This window comes from Gambusia affinis, linkage group LG23 (genome assembly GCF_019740435.1).
Source record: "Gambusia affinis linkage group LG23, SWU_Gaff_1.0, whole genome shotgun sequence".
NCBI lineage: Eukaryota > Metazoa > Chordata > Actinopteri > Cyprinodontiformes > Poeciliidae > Gambusia > Gambusia affinis.
In genome coordinates, this window is record NC_057890.1 from 6,920,127 (window position 1) to 6,941,783 (window position 21,657).

Sequence of the window (21,657 nt, forward strand, 5' to 3'; positions counted from 1 at the left end):
AGATGTGGGCATACCGTGTGCTGCCGTGGACGTTTTCCATCGCAACAAGTCCGCACAGAACCCTACGGTTTATCCTGGACGGTCGATTCCAGTCGCTCCAAAGCAGGTAAGTCAGACGGCGTGCGGTTCAGGTCGTGTGAACCTGTGTACTAGGTTTTCTTTTTGCAAACCAAACATCGGGAGCTCTGTCGTCATGTTCGCTTCTTTCCACAATGTCCGGCCACACAACTATCTAAGTCGAATGAGGCAGAATGTGGCGTTTCTTCAAAACCGCCTTAATCTCGTTGTATTTCTTTTCGTCTGGAATCTGATTTTGCTTCAAATGTGTTTGTGGTTGAGCGAGAAGTCCTCATGGAGGGGAGCAGGCAGGGGACCGGTGCTGTAATGTAAGGCTGAGGGCCAGACGAGGCCTGCAACACAAGGCCAAGCTCCACCACAATGCACTGCTCCTCCATACGTCCCTCTCCTTCTTGCTCAATCGCGTGATCGTCGAGTAGAAAGCCTTTAAGGTGTCATTAAACCCTCGGTTCCCTCAATATCCACTCGTTTGCTACTCATAATAGTCAGGTACATGTTTGGAAAATGGGTCACAGCTGACACGTGGCTCCCTGCAGTTTTAATAAAGCCAGAACAAAACTATTAGTGGTACCGCTTAGCATGCAATTTTTTTTTTATACAGCCAATTGTATAACTTTTTATATATATATATATATCATTTCTTTTAAATGGGCGTCGAGAAATCATTCCTTTCTTGTTCCTTTTGGACTCTGATAAAGTGACTCAACTTTGGCTGAAGTTTAGTAGGTATAGCTTGACCAAATCCGTAGAAGTCGGAACCTGCTTCATCCAAGAAGAATATTCGCTGTAATTTCTTAGAGTCGTGTGAAATTTTACTCGCAATTCAACAATCTGAATCGCGCCACACCCCCTCATCAACGCAATGAAGCGTAACGTCTATTAATCAGAGCCCGTATAGCAAGTTTTTAGCCTTCGCTAATTGAAAAATGTGTTTCCTTTTTTAATCCGCATCGATATCGCTCCGGAGTCGACCATGACCAAACGACAGAGGAGTGGAGGGAGCGTGAGTCATCCCAGATACCTCCAGTCTCCTTCCCACCTACATCCCACGTTTGACAGGCCCTATTCATCTGCCACTCTCGCCCTACAGGGCCCAACACAGGCTACTTCATCACTGTCACCCTCACAAGAGCCCCCCAATGTGGCTCCCTTATTTAGTGGCTCCAAAGCTCATTCCGCGGCCCTCGCTGGGGTGAAATTAGGAGGTAAATCAACGATGTTTGGACAGGGAGAACGTCCTTGTTGCAGTCCAACGGACCTTCAAGGAACAGCAGTAATATTCAATATAGCATGTTGTCTTTTCCATTTCCTTTTTCGCCTTACCCTGCGTTGATATATACTGAAGTACACAGTCTGAACGCGTTTAATTTGCGCTTTTTGACTTGAAAACAGCGTACGGTTTCAGAAACATGCAGGAAGTAACTAAATATTTCCCGCAGAACAAACACCGGGCAAATCTCCAATAGAAATACAAGCAATTTTAATCCTCATCTTATATTTATCATGAATAGAAAGTTTACTTCTTCTGACGATTGCAGAACATTTTATCTGGACTAAAAGAAACGTAAAGAAAAAGGTATCTGAGAAGAATTTTTGCGGATTAAATTCAATATGTATCATGCACATGATTTAATAATAATTTTAAAAAACACAACCCACCCCCACAAAATCCTCCAAGTTACACCAGACACACAAGATCCAGTTTTTCACACACACACGCCCACGCACACCCACACACACACACACACACACACACACACACAGGCAAACACCCAGACACATTTGATGCTATGTACCCCACAATGAACCGAGCCTCCTCAGATGAATGGGGTTCCCACGCCTCTCCTAAGGAGTGCAGGGCACAGCCTCCTCCTTTGAGCATTCACACACATACACACCCTCAGTACACGCACTATAAAGGGCCTCACAGTCTTTCATAAGCAAGCACACACAGGTGCATGTGAGTATGATGTAGTGGCACACACATGCAGTTAAACGGCACGTTGCTGTAAGCGGTGATTTGTTATTCTGAACACGTCATTCGCCGATAAAGGTTCGGTTTTAGCAACAAAGTCATACAGGAGGATCTTTGTTGCAGTTTGGCTCCAAATAGCAAAATCTTTTAATTTGGAACGAGGAGAAACAGGAGCTAATGAGGAGTGAGATGCATTTAGGGTGCGTTTACTTCCACTGAAACATCAGTTCAGTTTATTTGGACAGTGATTTTTCTGTCGACGAAAGACAAACAGGTCTGAATCGGTCAAGCAAATAAACTCCAGACATATAGACAGATTCAAATTAAATTCAAGCTGTGTGCTTTTAATATTACATATATATATATATATATATATATATATATATATATATATATATATATATATATAGTGTGTGTGTGTATATATGTATATATGTTTCCTTCTCCACTCAAATTAATTTCAAATGGTTGTGTATTTTTATTTTACATCATATAATGTAAAATCAAATCTAAAATGTATTCCAGTAATTAAAAAATTTGTATGCGATTTTAAAATTTTAAAAGTCGTTTCAAAGAGTAATGCTTGGGTGTGTGTGTGTGAAAGAGAGAGAGAGATACAGATTTATGTGTATATCTAATTATTTTCTGACACAATATATAAAACTAAAAATGTATGAAAAAAAGCCTTTATTATCAATGCCTGCTAGTTTTTTTAAATCTATTTTTAAGACACATTTTTTATTATTATTATTATTATTATTATTATTATTATTATTATTATTATTATTATTATTATTATTATTATTATTATTATGTGGTAAAAACAAAAACCACCACCTAGAAAATAAGTTAAATAAGTTTTTTTGTTGTCGTTGTTTTTAAGCAGTCAGGATTTAAACTCATTCTGCTGCTACAGAGGAAATTTTCTGGAGTGAAACATAATTATAAGACTCCTCAACACTGGCCAGTCCACAGTGCAGTAGTAAAGCCTTCCAGTCTAAATTCAGCTGCATCATGCTGATCTCTGTAACATATGTACCATCAGCACTAATGGCTCATTCAAGTAGCTGTTTGGCAGCTTTATGATCTGACGACTACAGACACACCTTGCTGCGTGTGGGCGTGTGTGTGTGTGTGTGTATGCGTGCGATCATATTAATGTGTTTTTGCATAAATGCTTCGAAAGCCCACTGTTTATTACTGCGTGTGTGTGTGTGTGTGTGTGTGTGTGTAGCCTGTGTATTTATTTCTACTCTCTTTAATTCACAGGCTCATTATTTAGGAGTCACTCAATTTTCTCTGGCTGGAAGTCAAAATTGAGGTTAGTTGAATGTATTTTTCTAAAAATGTATTGCTTTTTTTTAAAGCTGGGAGCTTAGTTGTCACATTCATTTTTATGTGTGTGTGTGTGTGTGTGTATGTGTTTGTTGCTGAATTGTCAGATTCCTGATGAGCCTCTTGGCTTCACTGAAGTTTGCAAATTTGCATTATTTAGGTTTTTTTTGCTCAGAGCTGCCTACAGGCATACAAAAACAACTTCCAGTTTGCCTTTAATTTGCTGAACAAAGTCGCTCGCGGCGCACAACAGCGAGCAACTCGTCAAAGTCGGCATGTATTGGTAAGCATGTGCAGCAGCGTCAAGATAATCTCCTGGAGGGAAATTAGCCGTGGGGGAAGAAAGGGGGGAAAGAAAAGCCTTCAGCCTAAAGGTCAAATGAAGATTAGAGGGAAACTGTACACGAGTGCACGCTGGCCTGCACCCCGGAACTGCACAAAGGCCTCATTGTGAGCGAGCGCCGCTGCTGCTCTGCACAGACTCCCCGTTACATTCTTGGGGAGACATGACACCTGTTGGCGGTTCGGGTCAACTGCACGCAGAGCGATTGGAAAGCCTCTATGATGCTCAAAACTTCAAGCTTTCAACGACCTTGTGACAATTTCATTCAGTCAATCCCATTAACAACTTTGACTCCGAAGGGTCTGTTTTTCATTTTAATTCCCCAGGTGCCACTGAGTTCTTTCTAAGTGTGCATTTATAGAACAAAAAGGGGATTTTTTAAATGTATTTTTTTTGTAATTAGTATTGGAAAAACAGAACTGAGCAGAGAAAATGTTCTTCTTTATTCCATTTTCTAAAAACAAACAAATTGAACTCATGACATTATTTATTCTTGAAGTGGCACGTTATCTTCTGGCAGGTTTTCTTTATTATTTTTCTCAAGTCTGTAACACCTGCAAGAGTATTATGAACGTTCATTGACCAAATATGATATATATGATAAAAGGAAATACTAGATTATTCTAATTATGTCCCGAACACATACCTGATGTCATCACTCAAGCATTAAAATTGATGCAACTGGGCGAAGCGTTTATGGACTGAATATTGTTGGAGACTTTAGATTCTTTGAATTCAAAGAAGAAGAAAAAAGTTTCCTAGAATTTTAACTGCTAATCAGCAATTAGAGCAGATCAAGGAGAAATTGGCAGATTATAATCTGACCGACTGAAAGTTTATCTCCAGTTTTAACATTATTGTTACCAAAGGTAAATTTTACTGCCTTTCCGTCTCTAGACAACTTTACAAACTTCCTTAAAGAATCTCTGAGCATTAAAAGGGAGCGAATCTGAGTTTTTTCAGTTTTTTCTGGATTTTTATTTTTTTTTGCCTTCCAGTAGAGTGACAAATCAGAAACCAACTCTGGCCTCATGTTGTTTCTTCTTTGCAGTGAAAAACCCCCCACTACTACGCAAACACTTTCACCCCGTATAATCTTTATGCAGATGTCCCAAAGGTTTTTTTTTTGTTTGTTTGTTTTTTTGTTTTTTTTTTACTTCCTAATCATTCACATCGTAAGTGGACTACAGCTTTTTTGGAGGAAGTATACTTTGAAACCGTAACTCGAGCTTACAGTTTTCAGCAGGATTTTTGCGTTTTACAAGAAAAACTGAAAATGGCATATTTCTAAGATTTTAATTTATTTTCTTTTTTTTTTTTTCCTCCTCCTTCGATCTCTCGGTGTTTGTATTATCGGCTGAAAACGGTTCTGGGCGACAGCATCCGAGCTCAGCAGCGAAACGCTCGGGTCCGCTGCTCACCTCACAGGCTCGGACGTTAAGTGGCTCGTTCAGGGGATTCGGGTGGCATTTATGGGATAACTGAACCTGCTATAAAACAGCCGCAGCCTGGTGCATGCGTGTACGCCAGAGAGGAGTTAATGCAGTGAGTCACTTTTATAAGTTCGACCCTGCCTCAGTCTCCTGTCGCTCGCCAACTCGAAGAGGGGAAACCGCAGTGGAGCCACAGCCTCGGAGCCCTTTCTCACTCAGGAAACTCCCTGAAACCAGCACAACCTGTCAGTGTGACCTCTCATGCACATTTACACCCATCTGCTCCATCAATTCCTGCAATATAGACAAACTGCTTTGAGTATTTTCCCACAGATTTCCCCCCAACACCCCTGCAAACTACAGCTAGTCACCAACACGATGTTCATTTTCATAAAGTTCATACTCAGATTGTGGAAACGTCCGAACCCTTGGATTCACCTCGGTGTGTGCAGGCGGCCACGTTAGCGCTCCCGCGTCAGATAGGAAGCGAAAGCCTGGAATCAAGCCGACAGCAGCTCACTCTCTCCTCTCGTTTGTCAGCTTCAGGTTGAGGAAACCAGAGACGGGGTGAGCTGACGGAGCGCTCAGACCTGACACCGTGGAGGGGAAGTGACCTGGAAAACTCCAAGTGACGTGCAGGAAGTAGGCAGCTGTGTTAAATCACACTTTTGACTCGGGGAGGAAAATAAAGGGGGAAAACATCTTCACATTAACCAGTTCAAGCATGGAACAAACACTGCTGATACCATCAGATGTAATAAATTAAGTGAACTTAAGTGAAAGTAGTAAATTCAATCTAACAATCTGATAACTTTGAGGATTTCCACGTATTTACTTAAAATATAACAAAAATGCATAAACTTTTATTCGTGAGAATAAAATGAAAAAATGACTCCAATTGCTGGAAAAATAATAAAGTTTATAGATTATTGAAGTTATAATGTCTAAATTCTTGTTGGCAAGGCATCTGTTCTTGTAGCTGGCCTACATTTGGCTACTTAGCAAACATGCTGCTAGTCATTTGAGAGCTTTAATTGAGCGATTCTTCTTTATTTTCCACATTATGAATCGTTTTGTGTTTTTTTGGGGGTTTTTTTTTTTGCGTTTGGGATTGTTGTCTTCTGTTCCTTTAAGCACGGAGGGGGAAAAAGTGCAGCTGAACCAGCAACAACTGTTGCTGCAAATTGCTGCTCAAATTGCAGCAACAATCGGAGACAAATCAGCTCGACTCTGTGCCAATCAAGGAAGGAAAGCAATCCGAATGATGCGGTGGTGAATTTTAGAGGACACCCAAATGCCGGCCCGTGCCTCCCTGTAACTAATGGTTAAAGTTAGTAACATTTATCTTGTGTATGTCTGTCAGTTGTTTGAAGTTTCCACAGGTTAAACTGCAGAGGATTTACGAGTGGCAGCAGCAAGAGACAAACTGTCCTTTGGGGTGAGGTAGTAGGTTGTATAGTTTTAGGGTCATTCCCAAGCTGTCAGATGACTATACAACTTACTGTCTTTCCTGAAGTGACTGTGATGGCTTCGTCATCGTGACACACCAAGACTTCCTGCAGATTTACAGGAATCTCCGATTTTTTATTTATTTATTTTTTTTTTAAATGTGATAATCAATGTGCGTCCTGTTGATCTTTTTATATATTTTTTTAACTCATTAACAAGCAGAGACGGTCCTAGCATGTTTGGCGCCATAATTGCTATTACGACATTTTAAACAAACATATATTGAAAACAAACATTAATTCTAATGTTAACTTACAGTAAATAATTTGATGTCATTGTAAGCCTTTATAATAAGAAATGAAACGTTATTTTTAAGTACAGGAATACAACATTGCAAATTGAAAAATTGTAATGTTTCAATTTTTTTTAATCAGAGTCTTCTATTTACTTACCACATCTCTTTTTAAATGCATCAATATTTTTGTGATTTTCTTTCCTCTTGGTAGTTGTGCTTCACGTCTGTTGACTAGAGACTCATGGTGTTCGCACAGGGTGAGGTAGTAGGTTGTGTGGTTTCAGGGTTGTGATTTTGCCCCATCAGGAGCTAACTATACAACCTACTGCCTTCCCTGGAGGGCAGCAATACATCACAGGAGCGCAAACCTCTTTTATCATCTTTCTAATGACCCTTAAAACACTTTTGGCACATGACTGGTATTCAGTTTCAAACTCGTCTCTGAATCGGTAAGTGATGCTGCTTCATCAGGCGTTTTCGCTGAAACATGACTCCTTGTACAGATTGTACAAAAACTGTGTGCTGAGTTTATTCATTGATTTGCTATGTATTTCTTTCTTAATTAAATAAAGATATGACTGTGCGAAAAAAAAAAACGATTGAAGTCGAGTCTTCTTTCTACATCAAAGCTAATTATTGAAATATTTTTTTCTTGAAATCCTGGCATGTAATCCCATTTAAGTAGCTCATTATATAACAAAATACTCAGTATCTAAGAGGCTTCTGAAGATTATCTCATCTGTCTTTTTTTTTTTTTTTTTTTTTGTATTACCCATCTGTTCAAGCAATTAATTTCCAAGTTTCAAATCAAAGATAAGGATGAAAAGTCAAACTTTCAAGATCGGATTTTACATATTTTTACTAAAAGATCATATCTGGATTTACAGCTTATAAAAAAAGAAAAAAATCCTCAGATTCGTTCGACACGTGCTCGTCAGAACCTGAGCAGGGTGTCGAGGAAAAAACAAAGCACAGGCAGAAACACCCAGCTCTTTGTTTAAAACCCACTGAGCAGCCTAGCAGGAGTTTGGAAGTCAACAGGAAAAGATGACAGCCAAAAGGTTCGCAGTTTAAATCCCAGGATGGGATGAGGACACGTTTGAATCGTTGCCATGCATTCTTTCACAGTAGATGGCGCCAGACGCTGTCCGTGTTGGGAGGGCATTTCCACTGAATCCTGCTCATCTGCTCTAATGATGTTGCTTAATGAATCGAACACTAATGGCGTAAGAGTTGGAACTATCAGGAGAATAGTGACAGTTACAAATTCTAGAAATATTGTTCAAATGGCGAAAATTGCTTCGCAAGTGTGGAAGGCCAAAAGTGCCACAATATGTAAATATCACCTTCCTAAACTAATCGCTTATGCCATTGTTTTCCAAAAGTGATTTGTTTTCTTTTTTTCTTTCTTCTGCTTTTAGCCAAAATCCCTGTTGGCAAAAAAATTGCATCATTGGATTATAATTGTGAAAGTACTTGCTCAAATATGCGACATACATCTTATGTAATCAATAATATTTTTTAAAAATGTCGGCATTTAATTGAAAGCTAATTGTTTCAAAGTGGATTTCCTATGGAGATGTGACTGTTCTGACTAGCCAGAGGGAAAAATTTAAGTCAAAACCATTGATCCATCCATCCATTTTCTAACACTCTTGCCCCTCGTGGGGTCAGGTGGGGTGCTGGTGCCGATCTCCAGCTAGGGTTCCGGGCAAGAGGCGGGGTCACTCTGGACTGGTCGCCAGTCTGTCACAGATGTAGTCAAAACAATATTTTTAATTATCTATTTATCCAATTACTGTAAAATGACTTGATCCGTTAATATTTCTATAACCAGTTTTAATTTAATTAACTAAGTTGATACTGCTGGGCTTCCATAAATGTACAACTTAAATGATAATACACAGATTTATTTATTTACACTGTTTAAATTCTAACATTTATAAACAATAATTTCTTCAACTGTAAGGTTTAGTCCCTCCCTCCATAAATAATTACAATATTTGAGTACTTATGCATACTTTGTCTAATTGTTCATTGGATTTTATTGGGTTTTTTTTTTTTCATTTGCTCTTTTTTTAAGAATATTAAGTCACTTTCCAATTATTTGGGGATTTGCCCTCCATAAATTATTTATGTATTTAAATTCTGTCAGTAATGCATAGTGTATTTTATTCCAGTTTAATCAAACTGTGGTATTTTTTGTCCTCCATATGAAGGCAACATGGTAACCATAATCTAATCAGAAGTGAGTATGTAGGGTTTTGTGAATTATTATTCAAATGAATTAATTTAAAATGCAATGGATTTACTTGCACATTTACTTGGAATTTTAGTTAATTAAATTAAAGTAATTGTGTGTTTGTTAAATTTAGGCACTTTTGTCATTCCGTATTTTCACTGCATTAATTTCCAGTTTTATTAAAACTACTTATGTGTTATATTGAATTGCGGCACTTTGGGCACTCCAAAGATTCTACTGCATTCATTTCCAATTTTATTAAAAGTTTATCCGTTTCATTGAATTGTGGCAGCTTTGGTTCTCCATAGTGCTGTATCTGCTACGCTTAATTACGCGCATATATCACATGCTATTAAATTTATAACTGCAGACAGGTCCAATCAGCGATGTCTGCTCTTTCATTCGCTCAATCTGATTGGTTAGATCTATAGGTGTGTCAAGGGGCGTTTCCTGGGGAACAGAACCGCAGCTTTTGACAGCGGAGGGAGGAGGAAGAGGTGACGCGTCAAGGTCCTGACGGATCCGGTCACAGGACCAAAGCACCTCCCTCCCTCTTTGATCTGGTCTCCGACAGACTTTCAACATAATCTGGAAATGCTTCGAGTGGCAGCGGCTGAGGTAATTTATTAATTTAGTCATTAAACTGGTTGTGATTTTAGTCTAGTAAGCCTGTTTCTTGTAGATTTTCAACTTTGTTGCTAGCTTACACCAAAACGTTTTGTTTTAGAGTTTCTGATGCATTTGTAAACACTCCAACTTAATCTTTATTACTCTTAAAACAAAGAAAATATATAAAAGACTGAATTTAGGACACATCAAGAACAAATGGATTCTGTTCTTGACAATCTTTGACTTTAAATATCAAGTAAGCTGCAGTTCAGCAGTTGTTGATTATCAGTCTGTATCCTTTGTGTCATCTGGTAACTTGCTTTGTTGAGTGTGGCAGGCGTCAGACGCCACAGCTTCTGTTTCCACTTCTGTGGCGCTAAAGATAGAGCCCACTGGGATTGGTGTTCCTCAGGGGAGGTGAAACACAATGGCTTTCTGAGGTGATGGGGAAACGTCAGGGGCAGGAGCCGGAGTCATCCAGAGAAAGGGAAGTATAGTCACTCAGCATGGTCAAGTGATTATACTTGTTTAGTAATTTTGCAGTGCAGAGAGACATTGAAAATGTTGATCTTTACTCACCGTTTTTCAGAAATTATATAGACTTCATCAAGTTGCAACCAATAATGCAAAGCTTTTCTTCCAAGACAAAACGGATGAAACAAGAAATCTATAATATTAAACAGATAAAAACTGATCAAGTAAGTTGATGTTCAAAGCCCCGCAGAAGTATGAAACAGATCCTTATGAAAGAATAGTCGACTTGTTTTGCCTATTTGTACTTTCGTTTTGTAGTTTTTGTCTCTTCCTATTTACATGTAGTGAAGTGTTTTCTTGAAGAGATGAGAAATTGAGCAAACCTCATAATTTTGCACCTTAATCCTCTTTTTTTATGGTTCGTATGCCCTTTGAGCCATTATGAAAAATGACAAATTACAACCACTGATCAAACTAAAACAAAATGGTGAGTAACATTGTCAGCAACAGAGGTTACCCCGCATATGTTTCCTTAAAAAAAATCAGATATTAAGCAATCAAAGTTTTAAAAGTATGAAATATTGTATGTTTAGTACAAAATATCTTGTTATATTTTGTAAACAGAAATATTGTGTACAAAACTACAAATATTCTAATGACCCTTAGCTCCACTCACTGTCCTCTGCAGGGCACTTTAGTATTGGTTAATGCAGAATAGAGTAGCAATACTGATCGTCATCTTTCAACTAGGCCAAATATCGGTTATTTAAGATCCACAAATGGTGTTTTCCTCAAATTCGAACCTCCTTTTAAAATAATAAGCTTTGATTATTGACCGTCACAAGACTGGCTGTGTAAAGGGCGGCCAAACGTGCAATAAAGCAAACTTTGTGAACTTGCTTTCAGACACAGCCATTGGGAAATGTCTGCTGACAGTCTGATGCCTCAGTCAGTCAGAGGGCAGATTCTTCACATCAAAGCCTCTTTGCTGACCTACAGCTGTCTCACGGTTTCACCATATGCTCTGTGACGCTCTACATTCACAGACACACTTTCATTCTAACGTTACCCAACTGTAGAGATCTGTCAGGACTTGCCTTCTGATATGCAGCAAAACAGACTAGATAAACAAGAACAAGCCCGCGTTGATCAATCACGCTGTCAACGTCTCGACACAAGAGTCCAAACAGGCAGCGTGTTCCAGCGATAGTTCGTGAAATGTTTGTTCAGATGTGGGAACTAAACTTGTTCTGTAGATTTGTTAGCATTTCAGTGCAAATTATACTGCACTGTAAATAGAGTAAGTAGTACAGGAAGTTAGCATGTTGTTATCTAAACAAGAGAGAGACCAGATCATTTGAGATCCTGAACAAGATTAGGCAGGTAAAGCACATGAATGAATGGGTACATAATGAGCTGTGGACTCAAACGTCAACAAAACATTTTATTAACTGAGAGCATTGTCATTTAACCCCACATGGCCAGAAAAATCAGTTTCTGTGTCTTACTCAACTGAGAATTTTCTCTAATCTTCACAGGATCAAAATATTCATACTGTTTATACTTCTGTATGTACATACGTCCCATGTACATGGGTTCACCTAGGTTCTTACATCCATGTTAGTCTTACTAGACCTTCACTACCAACATTTGCTTCAGTTGGGAGGTTAATCCTCCTAAAGTTGTCCAACTGGTGGTTTAAAATGCAGCCATTTTTGATTAAGGATCTTGTTTAACCTTGCTTTTGCTGCCGTTCTGTTACAGTCTGGAGAGTGATGGGTAATCCCTATAAGTTTGGATCCCCGATCTCCAACATGGCAGCCGAACTCTACAGCCCCCCATCGCCTCTTGGGGAATCCCTCCTGGACAGTCCGCTGTGTGGAGACCTGATAGAGAATCTTCCTGACTTTTCCCAGTCAATAGAAGATGACTCACTGGGATTTGATTTCCCAGAATACCAAACCACTGGTTCTGGGCCCAGCAGCTCCATCCCATTGGGTAAGTAATGGCACTGAACCAATATGCCCAAAGGTTAAAACTTCAGAAGCTGGAAGTTAATGGACATCATTTCAGGACTATATAACCGGAGGTGCCTAGTGGTGACATAATTCTTTTAGAAATAAGGAAAACAAGGTAAAGTTAAGCTAAACTCTGTTTTTTTTTTTGTTTTGTTTTTTTGAGGTACCCACAACTCTTCAAATTGAAATTGAGGCTCCAGGACACATTAGTTTGACTTGAAACTCAGATGGAGCACACCAAGACTTTGATATGTTTATGCTAACCTTAAAGCTAACATTGTACAAAGCCAGAGAGATTATTAGGTCAATGGAAAGAATAGTAAAGTTTAGTTTACTATTGGAAAGACAGCAGGTGGTAATGATGCACAAAAGTTGTTATTTGTTATTCAAAATCCAAACACCAAATTGTGAGCTTAAGTTAAAATAAATAATAATATAGTAAGCTAATGCTATGCTAAGTGGATGCTTCTTTACTTTTCACGAGAAAGGTGTATATTAACACCTTGAAAGGTACAATTTCAATTATATTCTCCTTAAAAACTATTTTAAAGCCTATATTCTCTACTTAATCCATTTCTTTCGTCTTCTGTCTTCTGCAGATACTCTGACTCCGGCCTCCAGTCCTTTGCCAGGGGAGTGCGGCGCATCGCTTTGTCCAGATGAGGCTAGCGGCCCCCTTAGCCTGGAGTGCAGGGTGTGCACAGACAAAGCTTCAGGCTTTCACTATGGAGTGCACGCATGTGAGGGCTGCAAGGTAAGAAGAATGGGAACTTTACAGCAACATAGTGCCACCAGTTTCAGTGAATTGCATTAGGTCGGGAGGGGGAAGCGTGCAAACAAGACCGGCCGACTGCACGCATCGTCCAAACGCATGCCAGTCCCGTCCTGCAGAGGTGTCTGACCTCCAGGGCGAGTGGAAAGTTTCCGAGGCGTGCAGGCAGCCGGGTCATGTGAGTTGGGTGACGTGGCGCCCTTGGTTCACTTGTCACCTCTCTCACACACATGGAGAGCAGTCTTCAGCGTTGACAATTTGGCTCAGCAAGCAAGGATGCCTAAGTGTGATCATTTAATAAGCTTCAACACAGGGAACGTTGTGTGTGTGTGTGGCAGACCTAGAGCTGCAGTCATTAGATCGCTGTGCGAGTATGTTGAAACCGACGCGGATAAACACCACAGTGTTTGTCTGGTCGTGTGACTTTGTCGTGGAATGAAACCCAGAGGGAAAAACAACCCCATCTATTTGTTGTTTTTGATCTAAATCTTCGTGTCCTTTTCAACTTTTATTTAGAGATAAATCTAGACAAGAGAGACAGACAGAAAGAAAAATACAATGGTTTTAGATATTTTGAAATAATTTCTTCTTCTATTAGAGAGGCAAAATTATTCATTTTGATTTGATCTCATTTATTCAGTGGGAAAAAACACATTAAACTATAACACTTTTTTCATTTTTGTTTTATGGTATTTTACAAAATCACCAACGCAAAACTTTACATCTCTACAAAATAAGAGCACCTATATGACTTTTTTAGATTTGACTTTACTTTTTGCTTTTGTAATGCTGTTTCTGTTTCCTTCGGGTCTAAATGTGACGTGATATTTACGATATTTTAAATATTCCAAACTAAAACAACAACTAAAGAGGAATAAGAACCACACACAACCGAAACCATAAATAAAATGGATTATAAAGTCTGTAAGCAAATTCTCCCTACATCAGAATGGACACTATCAAGCTCAGTTTAATTTATAATGCGATTAATTGATTAATTTCTTAGTTTCTTAGTAGAGGTTCTGTGATGCTGTGGGCTCTCCCAGAAGCCCTGCAAAGTTTTTTACAACTCATGGCATCACAAACTCTTAAATACCAGAAGATTTTAAATAAAATCTTATAAAAAGACGTAATACTAGTGGATCCTGTGGTTTAATAGTTGCTTAATTTGGAGGTTCCTTTAAAAGGGAGTCTTATGTCTCGCCTCTTAGATTCTCCTCCTACGGCACTCATCTTGTCGTCAGAGCAGCTGCTTGTTTCCGCACGTAATCCACTGTGTCATAGAGCCTCTGCTCCGAATTCGGCGCGTGGTGACGTGGAGCCTGAACCTGCTGGAGGTGAAGTCTAGCGGCACTTTGCTCCCACGTTTCTCTGGCCGGTGTTGTGCCATCATGGAAAATACCCGGCATGCGAGCTCTGAATGCTCTTTCTATTGTTTGATTTTGTCAGAGTTCAGCCCCACCCAGGGAAAGCGGGGTTCTCTGCTCTAATATTGTGGATCTATGTGGTTTGTACTTACACTAGTTTGAGGTATTGAGACGTCTTGTCCAAGGTAAGGCTCGTTAGAATTGGAAATTGAAACGCTAATGTACTTTTTAAATCACATCTTTTTACTTTCTTAAAGAGAAATGTACAATCAAGGATCACTGAGTGTTTTTCTTTGTTGTTATTTTACTCTACATGTAACATTTCTGTATTTGCCTGTGGTCTCCTCTGTTCCCCCAGTCACAGACATGTATATTTGCCCCACCACACATTTATCCGCCCCTTCCCCAACTCTCTTGTCTTGTACTCCTTCTCTAATGACTGTCATATGGTGAACTTTATGTCCCCCTCTGCCCCCCCTTAACAGCATTCACGAAGATTTCGCCCACAAAACCAGCTGGTTCTGGTTTTAAAAAAATGACACAAAAACGTTGATATGTGACACATAATAACCTTTAATAGCGACATGCTAAAAGTGCTCCTCAGCATAAATGCAGCCAAAATGCTGCGCAGGATGATGGCTGGTGTATTTTTACGGCCGTGTGGCTCCAGATATATTGCCAGAAAATTCATTTTCCCTTCTCGACGGTGAGGGCTGCAGAGCGTCCTGACTGATGTTTCATTGATGTGTGCGGGTGAGAGTAAATCAGAGGATCATATGTTTTGGCATATGTGTGACATCTGTTTGCTTGTGTTGGCTCAGAGCCTTTAGTGCAGGGGTCCCCAATCTCGGTCCTGGAGGGCCGGCCTCCTGCATGTTTTAGTTCTCTCCTGGGTTTAACGCACCTGAATCAGATGATGGCTCGTTAGAGGGCCTAAGAAGAACATTGACATGCTGAAAAGGTTGTTTGTGCCACCAGGGAGAGAACTAAAACGTGCTGGATGCCGGCCCTCGAGGACCGAGTTTGGTGACCCCTGCTTTAGTGAGTGTTGGAGGGTTGCATCCTGTCTCGCCCAATCAGGGAGCTTTCTCGGAAAGATTGGTGTTTACGGCTTTTCACGGTTTTGATTTCCATCCCCGCGATAATAGCAACAAAGAAACAAAAGAGAGTAAAAATGACAGAATAAGTAGATGCTGCAGGTATATTGTAGGAATTTGCTAGAGAGTGATAACCTACTCAACTATGAAGGGAGTTATCTAATTGAAAAATACATATTATTATTCTCTTAAATCTTAAAAGGGATAAAAATGTTAATAAATGTATAAATGACACATAGTCTGAAATTAAGACGTTCATGTATCCTTAAACTTTTTGGTTCAGTGAAACATGGTGGTGGCAGCATCTTGCTGTGGGGATTATTTTTGGATTTATTTATATTTTCCTCTGACTTAATAATTATGTGTTGCCGTGTTTCCCAGCGTGACGCAGGCATTTAAGTCATTGAGTTTTAGAAATTCAAATAAATTCAACTTGTTTCATGACACGTAATGAATGGCAAAACCAGAGCGTTAACTTTTTTCATCCGACTTTTACGACTCTACTGCTTTATTTAGAAACAAATGGGACAGACAAATCTTACTTAACACTCTTAAACTGAAGACGTTCCTTTGTTGATACTTTAAACAGCCGAACCTGAAAAAAAAAATAAAAATAAAATCATCATACAAAGGTGGTGAAGCTCAAAATTAGAATAAGAATTACCTAATTAGTTTTTTTTCTATGCAGAAGCTGAAAGAGCTGCATTTAGTGTGTGTATTAATGTGAATAGGCTATTTAAAAAAAATAAAAAAAATATGGCTAATCAGCATTTTTTTTGTGTGTCTCAATCAGGGTTTCTTTCGGAGGACCATCAGACTGAAGCTGGAATACGATAAGTGTGAACGCAGCTGTAAGATCCTGAAGAAGAATCGAAACAAATGCCAGTACTGCAGGTTCCAAAAGTGTGTGTCTGTGGGGATGTCCCACAACGGTAAAGTCTGTTTTAAATCCATTTCACTGTTACCACGTTGCTACGGCAACGCTGTCTAAAGCTACGGTTGACAAAGCTACGGTTCATTATGTAGCCAGCTGTAGATAGCCTGACTAACGACTACATAACGCTAATAAATGTTGTGGGTTTTTCTGTGTTTTTGTTTCAGCAAATGTAAAAAACAACAATAGATTGATGTTAAAGGTAAAAAAAACCTTTGTTAATTAGCTTACTGTTATGGAAATAACTGATGATTTTAATAACCTGAAGAACTTAGCAAAATTCTGATTACAGGTTGACAAAAATTTTAAAAAATTATGCTAAAACTAATAAAGCAGACTAAAAACGATAATTAAATATGGGCATCAGTGCTAAATAAAAACCAAAAACCAATGTACCCAAAGTGATAGGAAACAAACGCTTAGCAATATGCTTGACACTAACAAAGTGTTGGTTTGGGAGCTGTTTTTTTCTGTTTTGTTCTCTATTTTCCTTTGTCTAAGCTGCATGTACTGGGTCGCTCCATGCTGTGTTGTGTCAACATGGATCAGGAAGGAAAGGGAAAGGTGTTATAGACTAAGTTTTAATTCAGTTTTGCAAACAGTTTGACGTTATTTTGTATAATAGCTGCAAGAAAATCTGTGAGGCCGTTTGAGAGCCGAAAAAACGTCCAGGTTTCGTCAGAGCCCTGCATTTCCCGTCACTGCTGACTATGAAAAAGAAAAAGAAAAGAAAACATGCTCAGATATTATAGCTGTAGGATTTATGAAAGCAGCCATGTAGGATGACAGTGAAGATCTCTTTCAGCCAGAATCCGTATGTGCTCTTCACAGCGGTGGGACATTTCCCTCTGTGATTTAGCTCGGGTTTTTACATCCTTTACACCGCCGGTTATTTATAGAACCACGTCCTGCTGCGGCTGGTTCAGCACGGGTCTACATCTGGTCCGTCACTTGCTGTGACTGCAGGGAGGTCGGCGGGTTTGTTACACGGACCCCTTAAAGCAGGTTGAAACGCGAGAGGCGCCGTACGGTGCGCCGAAGAAAAGAAACGCGGAGCAGAATTGTTTCGACTTACTTGTGTTTGCTCAAATCTGATCCGGTTTCTGTGCATGTTATGAAATGAATAGGACTTCTTTTGTCCTCTAGCCATCCGGTTTGGTCGGATGCCCCAAGCAGAGAAGCTGAAGCTCAAGGAGGAAAGCAAGGTTGTTGAAACAGAAGAAGAAGACCCGGTCAGGGCCGACCACAAGATCCTGGTCAGACAGATCCACGAAGCCTACATCAAGAACTTCAACATGAACAAGGCAAAAGCGCGGCTCATACTAACTGGAAAAACCAGCCAGCCGGTAAAAGAAGAAGAAAATTGAACTCTTTTTTTTTTTTTTTTTTTTTTTTTGTTGCAGATGAAAGATAAAATTTGGGATTTCTGATGAAGGTTTTAAGTATTCTTGTGCCACCTATAGTAAATAAGCCTTTTTTAATGTCTTCATTTGGTATCGGTAAAAATGAGTTTGAGCTTTAAAGCTAACAGCTAATCTGAGAGGGACCAATACAAGAGTGGATGATCTTGAAATAATCTCCAGTGTCAAAAAACATCCCACCAGTTTCCAGTGACACTATTTGAAGAACCTCTAAGCCAACATCAGGTTGGGGTTGGATGGTTATTTACAGTTTACATAACTGTTAATAACGCACAGGAAATGGATGAAACACGTGGCTTTCCCAGTCAGCGTTAGTATAAAAGTAAGAACGTTTAAAAATCTCTGAAATACTGGATGGACTATTTCTGCTTTTTAAAGTTCGTTACATCTACATCTGAGTAACTGACTGAGGAAACCGTGTAAGTTTCCTCTTTTCAGGCTGTGTCTCACTCATACAGCTCATCAGTGACGCGCTGCCTCCCACATACATTCCTTGTGCAAACACTGCAAAAACACAAAATCTTACTAATCATTTTTGGTCTAGTTTCTTGTGCAGACATTTCAGTACACTTGAAATAAAACTAGATTAACTTACATGTAGCTTTTCAGAACACAAAAGGAGCTTGTTTTAGGTCACTAGTTCCTTAATACTGATTTTAAAAAAAAACTAATTATGAGACATTTTCCTCATAAGTTAAACAACACATAAATGGGAAGAATGTGTTGTTCCACTGGCATATTATTTAACTTGCAGTGTACTTTTAATCAAAATTAAGGAATTATTTAAAACAACCTCCTAGATGTCCCTGCAAAGTTACTTGTAAGTTGGTTTTGTCTTATTTCAAGTTTACTAAGATAGTTGCACTACAAACTAGACCAAAAATACTTGGTCGGATTTCATGTTTTTGCAGTTTATAACAATTGAATTAAAATAACCAATAACTTGGACCAAGAAATCTAGTTTCATACTAAAATTAAGAGAGTTAGCTACTGCAAGCAAAAATGTGAACTTCGTAGAACCCTGAATTATCCACTTTAGCCCTGTACGTTGCACAACTTTCACACATTGTCTTCATCGACAGCCTTTTGTCATCCATGACATGGAGACGTTTCAGCTTGCCGAGAAGACGTTAGCGGCCCACATGGTAAGGACTGAGTCTGCGGAGCCTGACCCTCATCTTCAAACTGAGCAGATAATCCCGGCGCTGGTTTGTGAGGAGCTCCAGCAAAGGGAGGCTGAGGCCAGGCTCTTCTACTGCTGCCAGAGTACCTCAGTGGAGACGGTCACAGAGCTAACAGAGTTCGCTAAAGCTGTGCCCGGCTTTCAGAGCTTGGATTTGAATGATCAGGTTGATAAAATAATCATCTACTTGTGATTTATTCTACAGCTAGCTCACGTTGAGGCAGATTTTACACCTTTTCTTTTCACGTCTGAAGGTGACTCTCTTAAAATATGCGGTTTACGAAGCCCTTTTCACCCTTCTGGCCTCATGTATGAACAAAGATGGCCTCCTTGTGGCCCGTGGCGGAGGCTTCATCACCCGGGAATTCCTCAAAGGTCTCCGGCGACCTTTCAGCGACATGATGGAGCCCAAATTCCAGTTTGCCACTCGTTTCAACTCTCTGGATCTGGATGACAGTGACCTGGCCCTCTTTGTGGCAGCTATCATCTGCTGTGGAGGTAACATTGCTCCATTTTCTTGGAGCATATCCATTTTTTTTTTCAAGCAAATTAAGAGTGCTACTCTATGGGTAGGCATTCTTAAAGGTACACAGTCTAAAATTAACAATAATTTGGGTTATTAAGCCTGAAATGAGAACAAAACGTAGGGGTTCTTTTTTCAAAATTATATTTTCACCACGTTATTGATTCGTAAACTAAATATTTAGCTCTGAGCCAGCTAAATATTTAGTTTGGAGCTGAATATTTAGCTTTCCAATTTAGTTAGCAAGCTAAATATTCAACTTGAAACTAAATACTTAGTTAGCAAGCTAAATATTTCACTCAGTGCTATATGTGGAGTGAAATATTTAGCTACTAGCTAAATATTTGTGGCCGTATTTAGCTAGGCCATGTATGCTAGTACATATTTAGCTAGTAGCTAAATATTTACATTATCAACATAGCTAGCAGCTCCGAACTAAACCTTTAGCTCTGAGCTAGCTAAATATTTAGCTCCAAACTAAGTACTTAGCTATTAGCTCCTAAGTATTTAGATACAAACAAAATATTAGCTCCCTATTAAAACTAAGTATGATTTAGCATATTACCTAAGTATCCAGCTTGCTAACTAAATATTTATGTTAGAGATAAATATTTAATTTTCTGTTAAAGTATTTAATTTGAAACTGTGATGTTTAATTGAATGAAAAATATGGTAAGAATATATATATATATATATATATATATATATATATATATATATATATATATATATATATATATATATATATATATATATATATATATATATATATAATATATATATATATATATATATATATATATATATATATATATATATATATATTTATATATATATATATATATATATATATAATTTTTCAAATTCATATATATATATATATATATATATATATATATATATGAATTTGAAAAATTATCGTCCAGGTTTTTCTCTAATGACAGGCTAATAACCCAAATCAATGGTGTTATTTTTTGACTGTAACTTTATAAACGGCATTTGGTATTACTTCACCATTCTGCCTTCTCAGACCGTCCAGGACTCGTGGATGTACCGCTGGTGGAGCAGCTGCAGGAAAGCATCATCCAGGCCCTACGGCTCCACCTGCTGGCCAATCATCCAGATGACGCTTTTCTCTTCCCCAGACTGCTGCAGAAGCTGGCTGACCTCCGGGAACTGGTAACAGAGCACGCACAGTTGGTTCAGGACATCAAGACAACAGAGGACACTTCACTGCACCCGCTCCTGCAGGAAATCTACAGAGACATGTATTGACAGAACGAGCGGGAGTTCATATTATTGTCAATAAATTGCAGTTAAATTATCCACACATTCTTCAAGCAATACATGCACTGATTAAAGCCTAACAGTATGAAACACAGATGTCCTTAGGTGGGGTTAGAATACTCCTATTTATTGTGTGTATTTATTCAAACCTGCCTAATCTGGCCTTTTCTATGTTAGAGAAATACCTGAATCTGTGCTGTAAATCTGTGCTGCTTCAGCAGATGTTCTACACATGACAATGTCTAATGTTATGCATTTATACGAATCTTTCAAAGTGCTGCTTGAAAACTCGGACCTCAGCTTACGTTGCCTATAAGCTTTTCTGGCTGTTTTAATCTGCGGAGTAAAGCATGTCTTTGTGCGAGTCCTGTAAATTCAAGTCACTGGCCAGTATTAAATATTTGCACTAAAAACACACTCATCTGTTAAACTGGTCCATGCAGTATTTTGTAAATATATCAGGAATCCAATGACGACAGAGGAGGACAGTAAGGCGGCTGCCAAATAACAAAGATCGATGCCTTATCTTCTCATCTGTGACTTTTAATTAATCTTGTATGCAGTAATTAAGTTTTATATTCTATTTTTTAAACCATGTACAGTACATGTCTTTGTTTCTGTAAAGTAATTGTTCTTTAGAAATATTATAGAAATTAATATATAGAATGTTGGGTTGTTTTTTTGTTTTTGCAATGCTGTGATTTACATTTAGATACATGCCCATGAAGATGTAAATAATTTATATTTTTAACCACAGTCCCAATTGTCACAATGATGCAGATTTTTTTTTATCTCCTTTCTGTTTTGTCTCCAAATGAAGTA

The 21,657-nt window shown here is 38.8% G+C and overlaps 1 protein-coding gene across 3 annotated transcripts; it reads left to right on the forward strand.

The window, feature by feature from the left end:
- The first annotated feature begins 7,657 nt into the window (after positions 1-7,657).
- On the forward strand, positions 7,658-20,876 carry LOC122826719 (peroxisome proliferator-activated receptor alpha-like). Of its 3 annotated transcripts, none has more exons than XM_044108904.1 (8): positions 7,658-9,768; positions 11,998-12,231; positions 12,851-13,005; positions 16,281-16,419; positions 17,568-17,767; positions 18,925-19,191; positions 19,280-19,523; positions 20,579-20,876. In XM_044108904.1, the coding sequence occupies exons 2-8, from the start codon at positions 12,009-12,011 to the stop codon at positions 20,821-20,823; spliced, it is 1,473 nt and encodes a 490-aa protein (XP_043964839.1). In that variant the 5' UTR covers positions 7,658-9,768; positions 11,998-12,008; the 3' UTR covers positions 20,824-20,876. The 3 variants fall into 3 exon arrangements, with proteins under 3 accessions (XP_043964839.1, XP_043964841.1, XP_043964840.1); XM_044108906.1 differs by having other exon boundaries at positions 20,694-20,876; XM_044108905.1 differs by having other exon boundaries at positions 7,658-12,231.
- The last annotated feature ends 781 nt before the right edge of the window (positions 20,877-21,657 follow it).